This window comes from Lepidochelys olivacea, assembly GCF_965140295.1.
Source record: "Lepidochelys olivacea isolate rLepOli2 genome assembly, chromosome: 7".
NCBI lineage: Eukaryota > Metazoa > Chordata > Testudines > Cheloniidae > Lepidochelys > Lepidochelys olivacea.
The window spans coordinates 97,037,146-97,051,158 of NC_140417.1; the positions used below are offsets into that span (position 1 = coordinate 97,037,146).

General features: G+C 37.5%; 1 protein-coding gene across 1 annotated transcript in view; it reads right to left on the reverse strand.

Annotated features, from left to right (window-relative positions):
- LOC311524122 (gamma-aminobutyric acid receptor subunit pi-like) overlaps positions 1 to 14,013 on the reverse strand; it is a 69,775-nt gene that overhangs the window by 18,362 nt on the left and 37,400 nt on the right. The window contains exons 4-7 of the mRNA XM_084634913.1: positions 7,861 to 7,928; positions 6,707 to 6,924; positions 4,240 to 4,322; positions 878 to 1,015 (exon numbers count right to left, since the gene is read on the reverse strand). Coding sequence (XP_084491039.1) covers positions 878 to 1,015; positions 4,240 to 4,322; positions 6,707 to 6,924; positions 7,861 to 7,928 — 507 coding nt within the window. The remainder of the gene's footprint in view (positions 1 to 877; positions 1,016 to 4,239; positions 4,323 to 6,706; positions 6,925 to 7,860; positions 7,929 to 14,013) is intronic.

Genomic DNA, 14,013 nt, shown 5'->3' on the forward strand with positions numbered 1-14,013 from the left:
GCCACCATAACTTATACAGTCAGAAAGTCAAATCTCACAGCTAAAGAAATATTTTCCACCACTTTGTTCTATGATGAATCAAAGTTGCAGAAGTCCTATGGAACTTCTAATATGATTATTTATAGTACCCTAGATATCTTAGGTAAGGTAACTCACAGTTTTGCTTATTCAAGGTTCTGCTTATCAAGGTTTGACTGAAACTGCCAAAACCAAAAAGCTGTGGTTTAACTTACAAGCCCTCGTGGCAAAGTCTGCATTTCTTGTAAGTTGTACAAGTCTTTAACACTGTGGGATAAATATTGGTTTATGTTTTCAGAAGTGACTAGTTATTTTTCGCTTGCCCAATTAAGGAAACCTGAAAGATATCTGATTTTCAGTGGCCAGGTCATTTAAGGTGTCTTAAGTTGTGCACTTAAAATCACTAGTTACTTTTGAAAATTTAGATGCATATCTTTTAGAATTCCCTGTCATGTGAATGTTTCACTTTACAACCTCATTGTTACATTAAACACTTTTCCTCCTTCTCTCTCTTCTCCATGTATTCTGTATAGCATACAACATAAGCTTCAGCTAAGAGCTGCATGAGCAGAACTTTGCCTGAAATCAGCTTCTTCAAATTGTATGTAACTTTCCAAGATATTACCACAGAAGTCCAATAACTGTAAACGTTTGAACAGTCGAGTGCATTTTCTAAGAGGCTACAAATTCCCTAAAGAATATCATACAAGCCATATAGCTTACATGAATGAAATTGGATGAGATTTTTCATTTTTGCAAATACTAAAAGAAAGGCAAATTGTTTAGTTCCTTCACACTGTTCTACTTTCATCCCCTTATTCTGAACTTCAAGAGAAAAGTTCTCAAAGGGAGTTCCTACCTGTTTCATAGACTGCTTCAGATACTGAAGTAAAATGATCTTCTACTGTATATTGTGCCAACTGGAGTATCTCCAAGCCTCGAACTGAATCATTTCCTCTGGTCCAGTAGAACTGGACATCATTGATATTATAGCCCCCTGTAGTTATAGAGAAACCAACCAGTGAATGTTTTTGTTAAATATAATAAATAGTTTGTGCAGAACAAGTTTATCTATGATCCTTTGCCATTTGTAAAAAAAGTAAAATTGGATTATAAATAATGCAATTTTATGACAAAATTTGACAATTGAATCTGAGTGCATGGTCTGAGTATCTCAAAAGAAATACTATAGGTGGTGTAGAAAAATAAAAGCTGGTATAAACTGATAAATGAAAGGATGAGTTGTATCAGACTTCTAAAGGCAAAGCCCATCAAGTCCAACAGGAAGAGGGAAAATTGCTGGAGCTTGGAAATGCAGAGTTTATAAATTACATATGCTATAAAACTGAGACTTCTTTACAGGCATACCGGTTGTGCCTTAACCGGCATAGATGATTGGCACCCAAGGTGGGAGAAGTATCACATAGCAGGTGGCAATTGTGCTGTGTATACATTAATCAATACATGGCTTATACATCAATAAAACACCTTTGAAAGGTATTTTACATTAAATTAGAGTTTATACATTATACAGTTTATACATTAATATATATGGTCCAGTTGAGAACATATTGAGAACACCTAGGTATTAAGAGCAAGCATTTGAATATCTATTTTTGCTTCCATAGATCAATCATTTTTGCATTTGACAGACACTGATTCTCATTATTGCTCATTCTACTGCCCTGTGGAATAACTCAATTCCAGTTCACTGCAAAGTGACATTCAGACTGATGTCCAAAATAGTTTTGAATCCCTGCTAAAATGCAGATGTTCATAATTCCAGGTTTCATCTAACTTTATGAACTGGCAGTGGATAAAAATAATTCTTGAAGCCTGAGAAAGGTGTGAGCAAGCACACTACAGAAAGGAGGCTTTTATTTTCTTGAATAGTCCCCATTTTTTTGGAAAGGCAAATAGTTCTATTTGAGCAATTCGCTGATTTAGAGCATATTTTGGTATCAAAACATATTCAAAATACCAATCCTATCCATTACCATTTATGAAGAACTTTAGGGGGGCCTTCATGAGTATCAGGAAAATTAAATTTTTCATAGAAATATTACATTGTTTCCCCACTCTAACATTATTCTTAGGGTAGGGGAACGAGTTTTGTATATCACAACATGTTAAAGGAAGTTTGTCTTGACAAAAATTTTGAAACTGATAGGAACAAAACCACATTATTTTTCTTTAATGGGTATCCTCTTGTCTCTTTAAATAACATTGAGTGGGAGAAGCTAACTTTTACATCCATACTAATGCCTCAATCCTGCAAAGACTTCTCATGTTCTTTACTTTATGAGCTGTAAGTAGTCCCAAAAAAGTTAATGGGATACTCACAATGCATAAAGTTAATCACATGAGTAGGTCTTTGCAGGAACTTTTCCAGGCCTAAAGGTTTTCAGAATCTCATACGTAGATTTCCTTTCTCCTCAGAGTCTGTTTTTTCCCTGATTCTCAAGAATAAGTGCAGGGCCTTCACTGAACAGCAGTTGAAGAGCAAATTCAAAAAGGGAATAACTGTTCAAAGGTGGGTCTAAAAGATGAATAACTATTTGCAAGTGAGATAGCGGCCTGTGTGGAAACATAGTAATGTGATTGGATACTTGCAGTGTCGATAAAGATTGAAACTGTAAACTCTTTGGGGCAAGGTCTGTCTCTTACTATATGCCCGTACAGTGTGTAGCACAACAAGGTCTCAACTGGGGTTCAGGCTTCTAGGTGCTGCAGTAATATTAATAATAATTAATAATTTTATAGTCAATCGAAACTTGATTTTCTGGGAGACAAGTGAAATTTCTAGTGGTGGAATTATTAAAACTGGTTGAAATTATTTATGATTTCTACCAAAAAACCCAGTTCTTGTTGATATTTTTGTTACCATTTTTCAATCAGCTCTTATAATTATAATTAAATAGCAACATTACAGATGAAGGTAGGGTGTTTCATTATATAAGCCACTGTAGCAATGTACTCAAATAACACTACAAGATAATGATTATATAAGTATTTATATTTATAATAGTTTAACCAAAAAAATTCCTAACCTTTTATTTTAGTTCAAATATTTGCTTTATATTGTAAATGTTATATATGTGTATAATACCCAGCAACCATATTTACAAGTGAACAGTATCTGGAGAAGTAAAATATTCTTCTTCTGCAAGTCAGTGTTGCTTATCCAATAGGAAAACTAACACCACTGAACTGTAACCAAAAAAAAAAAAAAAAAATTGCTAAAGTGCTCTTAACAAAAAAGTGACTGCCACTGCTAAAGGCTGTTAATAATCCTTTTCATTCTCCAATGTGTGTTCTTGGCTATTTTTTTGAGAAACTAAAGAAGAGTGCAATGGGAGCAGTTTAGATTATATTACCGTGTTTTCCCTTTAGTTAGGGGATACTTGTGGGTTGTCTAAAATAACAGATGGAATCATTCCAAAACTCTGAGTTTTCAATTAGACAGGGAACTCCTCTATTTTTCCCCTTGTCAAATATATTTTAAGTTCCTGAGGGAAGTACAGAAACTGCTGAACGACTCATTAGGCAATGTCGATGATGTAATTACATCATTCTGTTTTTGACTTAACAATATGTTCTCTCTCTCTCTCTCTCTTTTTATTTTTTATTTATTTATTTTAAGAAAAAATATCACTGCTAACTAGTAATTCTGATTGTGGCCTCCATAGCACTTCCACTGACTTTAGTGTGAGTCTTGTGTGAGTGAGCCTTGCAGGATAAAGCCCTTAAATGGCAACATAATATTAAACTATACAGCATCTGCTTGATGGAAATTACCCATAGCATCATTTGCAAAATGAATATGGGATGTGCTGCTGTTCTGCAGAAATGAAGTGGTAAAAATGGGAAAATACTGAAAAAAAAATCCACAAGTATTTCCTCTCCCATCAACTTATCACATTTTCACCAGGCCTGCTAAATCGACGCCACTGCATTGATCACAGCGGCGCTGATTTAGCCAATAGTGATGACAAGCCCGTAGTGTTTCAGTGTTCTGGGGCTGGACTTTCAAATTATCCTAAACTTGAGAGGTACCCAAATCCCACTGAAATTCAGTAGCAGTTGGTCACCCAATTCTCACTAGTCTTCTTTGTAAATCCCAGCCCTCTTTCATAACATTATACATTATCTAGCAGCTCTTAAAATAGATCACAAATATTGTCCTAACTATATAAAAGTAGCAGTAAAAAAGTCTCTTACAGCTTTCCAGTTGCAAGGTGCATGTCTGCTTGTCCATAGGGTATTTGGTCAAATCCATACTACATGCAACAGTTGCAGTTATCCTTTAAAAACCAAAAGCAGATGGTTATTAACTATACATAATATTGTATGTACTATAATTAGAAATGGGTTATCCTACTTTCTTCAACTAATATTTGTGGGCAATACATATTCCTAGGAGAAGGTAACTGATGCTTTATGTAAACAAGGAACAATTGAGTTTAGGTTCAATAAAATATCTCACACTTGTTATGTAAACCTCAGCTTTGTAAGTAGCTATAGCAAAATAACAACTAATAGTAATGGGCCATATCCTGTGATCATTTGTAATGTGCAATGTAATGTAATGTGATTGGAGTTGCCCAAGGTCTAATTGCTGAATTTAGTCTCTACATCTAAGCAAGCTGATCTACTTAGAAATCAGTTAGTTAATATGTTAATTGCATTGGCTTTTATTTTCATAGAATCAGAGTTAGAGGCCAGAAGTGACCATCAGATCATATAGGCTGATCTCCTGTATAACACAGGTCACCAACACCACCGAGCCACCCATGCACTAATTCCATCAACTGAAATTAGACCAAAGTACTATAATCCACAGGAGACTAAGCTATTGTGCACCACTGGCAGAGAACAGGAGGGACCAAGGTGCATCAAAGGCCCCTGCAATGTCAAAGAATTTATATTGATATTAATATCTACAAGTGGCGGGTACCAATGACTGCCCTGCACCTGTATGCTGTGGAGGGGAGTGATATTTGGCTGACTGGCCAAATGAAGGGAACAGTGCTTTATGGTCGTGTGGGAAGAGATGAAAACGGCTGCAAAAGGGTCAGTGTGGTTGCTGACTCATCCCCTGGGAATGCAGGTTTTAAAAGGGGTATCTCTGTGCCCAAAGCCTCCCTTATACATGGAGCAGGCTGGTTGGCAACCAGGGTCCAGTGATGGAGTGAACCTATGTTGGCATGGAAGAAAAAGCATGTTATTGGACCAGCTGATGCCTCTGCTGTGTGCCATAGAGGCCAGTCAGCAGTCACCAACATGATATGGCACACCTTGGAAAATACTATTTGGGAATGTGTAAAGGGGTTCAATTATAGCCCAGAACAAGAAAGGACTTGATGCACATCTGTGTTGTCAGACATGCATTAACACAGGGTTTGTCTGGGAGCCGTGGAATGCCACCCGGGTGGACAAGGCACGACAGATGCTAATGGCGGGGATGGCCAAATCCCTTACGATCATAAAAGGTTCCGCAATTTGGGCATAGTGGGGCACCAAATTATTCAGGGAGGATGGGATTCCTCTCTAAAGCTTTAGAGCTCATTTGTTTTGGCTGATATAAAAGAGAGCAGTGAGACATGTCTGGGAATGCGACTGGGTTTGCGGGGGAAGCAGGCAAATTAATTGCTGGCACCTCCTTGTGGCAGATGTCCAGTGCAGATACTCCATAGGGAAGGTATACAGTGACTAAAAAAGGACTTAAAAAGAGGTGTTCATTAAAGGAATGAATGGGGGGTTGTTGGGGACTCCTATGATTGGTAAGGCAGAGAGTCAATTCCCCATTCTATCCCACCTTAACCCTCCTATGGGGGGCAGGAGGGTAGATGGTAAGGTCCCAGGCAATGGATTTGCTGGAAGGACCTGGATGGAAAAAGAGGGGGAGCTGGTGGAAGCCCCCATGAGTATGGTCAGGTCCCAGCAATGGATTTCCTGGAGGGACATAAGAACGGCCATACTGGGTGAGACCAAAGATCCATCTAGCCCAGTATCCTGTCTTCAGACAGTGGCCAATGCGCTGGAGGAAATGAACAGAACAGGTAATCATCAAGTGATCCATCCCTTGTTGCCCATTCCCAGCTTCTGAGAAACAGAGGCTAGGGACACCATTGCTGCTAACAATGGCTAACAGCCATTGATGGACCTACCTCCATAAATTTATCTAGTTCCTTTTTGAACCCTGTTATAGTCTTGGCCTTCACAACATCCTCTGGCAAGGAGTTCCACAGATTGACTGTGCATTGTGTGAAAAAAATACTTCCTTTTGTTTGTTTTAAACCTGCTGCCTATTAATTTCATTTGGTGACCCCTAGTGACTCCTGACCTAGATGGAAAAAGAGGGGGAGCTGGTAAAAGCCCTCTTGGTAATTACATAGAATAAGCATGTTACCTGCACTGTATACTTTTATTTGCCAGGTAGTCCCAGACATCTAATAATAAAGTTGCAGCCTGATTAAACTCATGTCAAATATCTCCTGTCCTTCTTTCAGTATAGCCAGACAATACCTGCATTTATATAGAACTACAAATATATATATATAGTAGATGTCTACAAGCAGAAAAATTTCTAAACTGGGACCAGATTAAGAGCAGATCATGCTAAATCTGAATTATTTAAAATGTAAATAGAATTTATGTATAAATATGGCTTATAAAGTATACATACCGTATGGCATAAAGGACTGTTCCATTGGGATATATTCTTATTAGACGATTTTCAACAGTGATATCATGAAGGAAAGATTTCTTTGAGTCTACTATGAAGGTGTCTGGTATCCAAAGCATTTCTACAAGACGACCATCTAAGCTTAAACTCTTATTACCCTCAAAACAAAGTCGTTCATCAGTCCATCGTTGTCTAAGAAATATGGTAGCTGTGTAATCCTGAAGGGAGATACACAAGATGTCACAATGAACAAACCATTATTCTTCTGTTTTTCACAAGTAATTTGACAGAAATTTTGTCCTTTTTCTCCTCTCCTAAATGCATGGAAACAGAGCTATGGGTCACTCAAAACAGACTGTAAGTCTGCAATTCTAATTCTTAATTATTGGAATTAAAGTAGGCAGTTTTAGTAGCTTGCTTGCTGTTAAATTCTCCAGCATTTGAGAATTCTTGTCGTTTGGTGTGAGGCTGACATCATGAATAAGTATGGTCTCTAATGGAATTAGTTCCTTATGACTGAACAGACTCTTATAGCAAACATTGTGGGCCAAACTCTCTGCTGACATAGCTGCCTTTGTAAATCTATGGTCTTCAGGGTAATTTATGTAAATATTACAAACATCTATTTGCAGGGCCGGATTAACGTTTCCAAACATATTTGTGGGCCCCCATGGAGGCAATGGAGCATGGTGAGGGGAGGTCAGTCCCCAGAGCGAGGGGCCAGCCAGGGTCAATGGGGCATGGCATGGCAGGGGTGGCCCCACTTGTCCAGCCCAGTGCAAGGGCACTATTTACAAACTGGAAGTTGCCAGATGCACACTGGCCTGCCCGGCCCTGTGCTGCCAGCATGCCCCTTCCCCTCAGGGGCGGGCCCATGCCGTGCCACACAGCCCCCTTGCCCAACATGAACACCCCCACCCCTAACTGATGATGATCTATGGGGGACATGATTTGCACTTGTACTTACAGAAGACACAATCTTATCATAAGGTAACTACTGCATATCCTTTAAATATAAGGCTCCATTTCCTAATATCCAAGGCATGGAGTCGGTTGAACAAGAAGGAAAGCCATCTGAAAAGTACACTACTGGGGTCTGTAAAACAACAGGCATTAACTTAGATAAGATAAAAAATATTACAAAGCTACTATACCATGTTTATTTCTGATATTGTATCAATGCTTGCTATATCCATACTCATTCCTACTGAGACAGGACCATCTGAAAAAAATTGAAGATCAGAACATTGTTTAAATTAATTGTATTTAAATATTCAGTTTTCATCATTTACAATAGACTACAAAATTATAGTAACTTCCATTTCAATTGAAGTTGATGTTTAGCAGGGCAGCTATTTTCAATGAAAATAAATTAAACCAACAGTACAATTTCAATATCAATATTTTAATTATTTAATGATACCATGATTTAATACATTTAGATAACAACTTTTGTTCTTTAGATATTTATTTCCAAAGCTTTATAAAATGTTAGGCTTTTTTAATTGTAATGAAAGCTGTTGGGAATACATGATGCAATAAGGTGCTGAGGGTACTGTTCCCACTGTACATCACACCCTTTTACATCCAGATGCACAGCCATGGAAAGAATTCTTCCTGTTACAGCAGCTGGTTCCTCAGATGTCAGTCAGCTATGGAGTTGCTTCTGGGTCTGTCACATGCTTAATCTACAGATGGGCTATATGAGCTACCTTATACAGTGTCTATTTAAGAGATTACTGTCTGTTCGGTGTCACTGTATCTTGACATCACTAATTGCTTTTTGATCTTTAGCAATGAATCATTTGTGTAGTTGTGAATAATTACAGTAGAAAGCTAGTTGGGCATTCCATTCTTCCCCTAAAAATACTACAGCTTTAGCGAGAGCCTGCACATCAAGAACCCTTATATAGCAATGTGATTAAGCAACTTAGAAATATATTAGTTAGACAGAAAGAGATACAGTATTGTCATTGTTTCATAGTGATGCTTGTAGGGCTAGGCTTCTGATGCCCCAAAGGAGTCTACATTTACATAGTGTGGAGAGAGGATGGCCAGTTGTGAACTGAAGTATTCAGGATTGTGAAGGGCTCCCATGAGATCATAGTACACAGTTGTCCTGGCTATATGTGTGCATAATGATTAAAAAAGAGAGCACCTACTAGAAAACCAACATTGAATATATGCACAACTTTTTAAAAGTAATTATGAGACGTAGAGCATATTTCACCTAGCAATAAGGGACGGTTTAGATAAAATGTATCTAGTTTACAGTGGCCCTATGCTGCTCCTTCAGCTCTTTGCAGTGCATTAATATCTCGTGTACACTATCAGAGTGACATATAGGGTCCAGAAGCAGTCCCACAGAGTATCACATTTTTTGTGTAGCACTTGAAGTTACTATATATATATATATATATATATATATATATATATATATATATATATATGTTAGTATAATTGTAAAATGTTTTCTTGGAGTAAGATCTGGATGGAAAGGCAGGGTTCTATTTTCCAGCATCCTTTACTTTTAAGAGCTGGAACTCTGCTGAAGAGGTTAGAGGAAATGTAGCTCTTTTGAATAGAGTATGATCATGGCCAAGTTTGGTGCTCTTGGAAGACACTCCAGCGGTGGTTAGCTTGGGATTCTGTCAAAAAATTTAATACAAATGCTCCAGTTTAAAGTAGCTCACTGGTCTATCAGTGTAACATTATGTTTCCCTGTACATTGTACACTATATTTAGGGGTGGAGGCATTGTTCCACTACTCAAACTAAATTTTTGAGGATCTAAGCAAATTTTGGAAGAAATTACTTGATTGAAGAGTTCTCAGATACATCACTGATGTCTTATCTTCCTGGTTTCTACAGTAACTTCCATCATCTTCAGCTCATAATAAGCCAGGAAGAGGGTAAGTTTTTACTATGTAAAATTTGCCACAAGAATTGTTCAGTTCATGTTTATACCATTTCCCATTCTTTTCTCCTGTAAATTGTCATGAAAATGGATTGCATTATTAACATTGAACAAACCCTGCATGGTCATTTATACAAACCAGAATCTGCAAAGTCTAGTTATGGGATCTGGCAACTGAGTTGTCTTTGCTGCTTCTTCAAAACCTGGACTTTCATGAAATTCAATCCCTTTCCATCCAGGATGCAGCAGTGCCTACTGAAATTAGCGTAGTTCTCGAATGTGTAACATTAGCATTTATTCGGACTGGCTGTCTCAGGGTGTTGCTAATAAGCTATAAAGCCTTTCACCTGTAGGTCACTCATTTGAATCCTGCTTACCTCTGCAGGGATTAGATGTTCCATCTAATGGAAGTTTGATGATAAGTTGGGTAACCCTCAGTTCCAGCTCCCACATCACAAACCCACACCTGTGTTAACACGGGGGCATGGGCTGAAATTCAACCAATGCTGATGCTTAAGCTAGTAATACAGGAGGACACAGCTACCCTGTGCTGCTGATCCAATCACTCTGCAGTTTAATTGCTTTTCACAGTGTGGTTAAGCTAATTCAACAGAAGTTAATTCAAGTTTACATCACTTGAGCTAACTGCAGTGAGGACAAACAGACTCTGTCAGTCACATTCTGTTCTTAAAGGGCTGAGCCCATAAACCCAACCACAAACACTAAAAATGCAATAGTAAAAACAATATTAGCACAACATCCAAATTCACTCATAAATGCTATGATTTGCAATCTGGAATTACTCCAGGATCCATCCCTACATGGGTTAATAGCTGGGTCTGAATCCACAACCTTGTAGTCTACAGCACAGACCACTTCCTCTTCAATGGTGAAGGACAGGAAATAAAGACCTATCTTTTAACAGCTATTTTGTACATCAAACCCTTAAGATACAAAGCACTCCTTCTATCCTGAAAGGCTTATAATATCATAGAAATGTATGGTTGGAAGGGGCCTCAAGAGTTAATTTAGCCCATTCCCCTTGCTGAGGCAGGAGTAAGTATATTGAGACCATCCCTGGCACATGTTTATTGAACCAGTTCTTAAAAACCTCCAATCCCCCAAAGTAAGGTTTTGTTTTAATAATTTATTATTTTTATACTTAACACAATCATGAAGGATACTTTTTAAAAATATAATTTATTCTTATTTAATGACATAATTATGTTTTCCCATCCCTAGTTTCAATCTTGTACCATATTGTGCAAGAACATAAATTTGTTAATGATCATAGAGTTAGCCGAAACAGTGCAAACACAATCCCTTTGATACCCTCTGGACAAATGTATACTAACACATCCAGAATAGCATAAGCTATCTTGCACTGTCTGTGTTTGCAGATGCCATAAGTTCACATCATCATGGCAAGTGAAGACTAAGGAGGCAAACTGAAAGAATATCAACTATTCCGGTAAAATATAAAATGAAAATTGGGTGCATGAAGAGGAATTTTGAAGAGTAATAGCCCTAAGATATAAAATAAACAAGTAATTCTTTAAATATATCAGAAGTGGGAAACCTGCAAGAGAATCTGTAGGTCTGTTGCCTACCAGGATGTAAAGGAAGCCATTAAGGCGGTATGGATATTGCAGAAAAAGCTAATTGATTTGCTTGCCTCAGTGTATACCATAGAGGATATTAGTAGGATACTTACCATGGACCTACTGTTTTCTGGTGATAAAGATGAGGTACTAACAGAGTCTGAGACATAAAAAAAAAGAGTAATGGAACAAACTGATAAATTCAAAAAAACCAAAAAAAACCCAAGTTACTATGACAGGATGGCACACATCCAAGAGTTGTGAAGGAACTTAAGAATGAAAGGGCTGAGCCTCCTGTAAAAACATGCCATTGCTAGTTAAAATTGGCTGTTGTTCAAGATGGCAGAAAATGTTGAACCTGTTTTTAAAAAGGTGCTAGGATGATCCTGGAAATTACAGACCAGTAAGATTTACTCTAGTACCAGGTGAATTGGCTAAACAAATTAAAAACAGAATTATAAAACAGCTAGGTGAATAACATGATTGGGACAAACCAGCACAGCTTCTGTAGAAGAGAACTGTGACTCTAAATTATTAAAGTTCTCTGAGAATGTCAACAAAAGAGTCGACTAAGATGAATGGGTTGACATAATTTGGATTTTCAAAAAGATTTTGACAAAGTCCCCCCACAAGAAGCTATCAAAGAAACTAAGTACTCGTGAGGTGATATGGAAAGAACTATTATGAATTGTAAACAAGGAAAAAAATGGGAAAAAAGAATACACATAAATTGTCCATTTTCAACGCGGTAAAAGGTTAACTGTGGCATGTGTCAAGGTTCCGTATTAGGACCAGTGTTTATTATATTTAGTAATGATCTGGGAAAGGGTTAAAAAGTGGAACAGTAAATTTGCAGATGACACACAATTATTCAGATTAGTTAAGACTCAAAACATCAGACGTTTCAATTGATTTAACAAAAATGAGTGAATGGGCAGAATGATGGCAGATTAAATTCAGTGTTGACAAACACAAAGTGATGCCCACTGGAAGGAATTCCTATTCAATGTGTAGTGGTATTCTAACACAACAACAGCAACCAAATTGCTATGGTGAATAAGGAATGGGATAGATGTTAATACTGGAAATAATATGATACTATCATATAAATCAATCCTGTAACTTCAGCTGGAATGCTGTGTTAAATTCTGGTCAGTCTTTCTCAAAAAAGGTAGAGCAGAAATAAGGGGGTTCAGGGTGGGAAGAGTGAAAGTGAACAGAGGCATGGAAATATTTCCTTATAAAGAAAGATTGAAAAGAATAATACTGTTTCATTTAGAAACAGGATGAATAAGAGGGGACATGTTAGAATTATACAAAATAATGAATGGTATAAAGAGGATAAATTATGCATTCCTTGTTTTTGCATTATGAGAAAGGATACATAGGAATTATTCAATTATATTGACAGCAAATTTCCAACTGATATAAGCAGATATTTTTGTAGAAAATATAATTTATGTGTGGGACTCATTGCCACAAGGTATCATTGAGATTAAGAGCTTTGTAGGAATAAAATAAGAAATGGATATTTATATTGATGAGAATATTCACAGTTACATATAGAATGTTTTGTGTTTGGGGAGGGAGGCTATAAATCATCAGTCCTTAGAAAATAACTGACAGAAGTTATACAAAATGTCTACAAGGAAGTTATTCCATAATTATCCACTAAAGAGTTCCTCTAACTTTCTTCTGAAGCATCTTCTACTAGCACTATCTGAGACAGGACATTGGATTAAATGGGATGCTGGACTGATCTGATATGGCAAATTCTTAGGTGCTTTGCAAGCAGCATTAGCAAATATATGTACAACCACAGCTCAAAATAATTTACGTCAGTAAAGTCATATATTCTGTTCTTTATTACTGCAATAGCTATTGCTGGGAATCTATTCATAGCCTCTGGATAAAATGTGGTAAATATAGCAAAGAAATGCCAAAGAGAGTGAGTGTCTTACTGTGGTGATTTGCACAAAAATCTAGTTAACATGCATTGTTATTTTTGAATCTAACTTTCAACAACTGTGTTAAAAATGTATCCCTCAAGGCAATTTTGTAAAAGCTCTAATTATGGCCATTGTTTCAGCTGATACATCCAACCATGATGTTGTTATGATGATATAGTGCACACACCATGCTTCAGCAATACAGGCATCTTGTTTGGTGGGATTGCATTTACCCTGATGTAATTCTATATTTGCAGACGGGACAGACATTTTAACCTCATCTAATTTTTAGGGCAAAATTCTGCCCTGCTTTGCATAGGTTTGCTTGTTGACAAAAAAAAAAGATGAGGGCACTTGGTGCTTCTCCCTATTCCCCCTGCTTCTAAGGTATATGTACATAACCAGCACAGAATATGAACCTGGTGCTCTCTTGAAAGCTAGGAGTGGGGGTGGAGGGGTGTTCTTGGCTAATGGTGTACTCCATGTTCTATGGACATAAAGGAGCAGGCCTCTGGGCCCCCTAGCCTCTTCCTGCTATTGTCACTGCATTATGGGGAAATGCACACTGATCCTTGTAGAGCAGCAAGGAGCACTGCAGAGTACATTGTTGCACTGAGCAGGCAGGAGGGCTCAAGGAATCTCTGCTTGTCTCTTAGCACTCCATGCTTCCTTTCTCTGGTCCAACCCCAGGCACGCTACACTAATAAAGCCAGATTTGTCAGTAACAGTCATTAACCTTTGCTGCATTTGATTTGTCATTTTTTGCATAAAAATGCAAGATCCAGAAATATAAATGTAAACTGATTATTACTGTGATTAGCCATTCGTACTTTGAACAGAG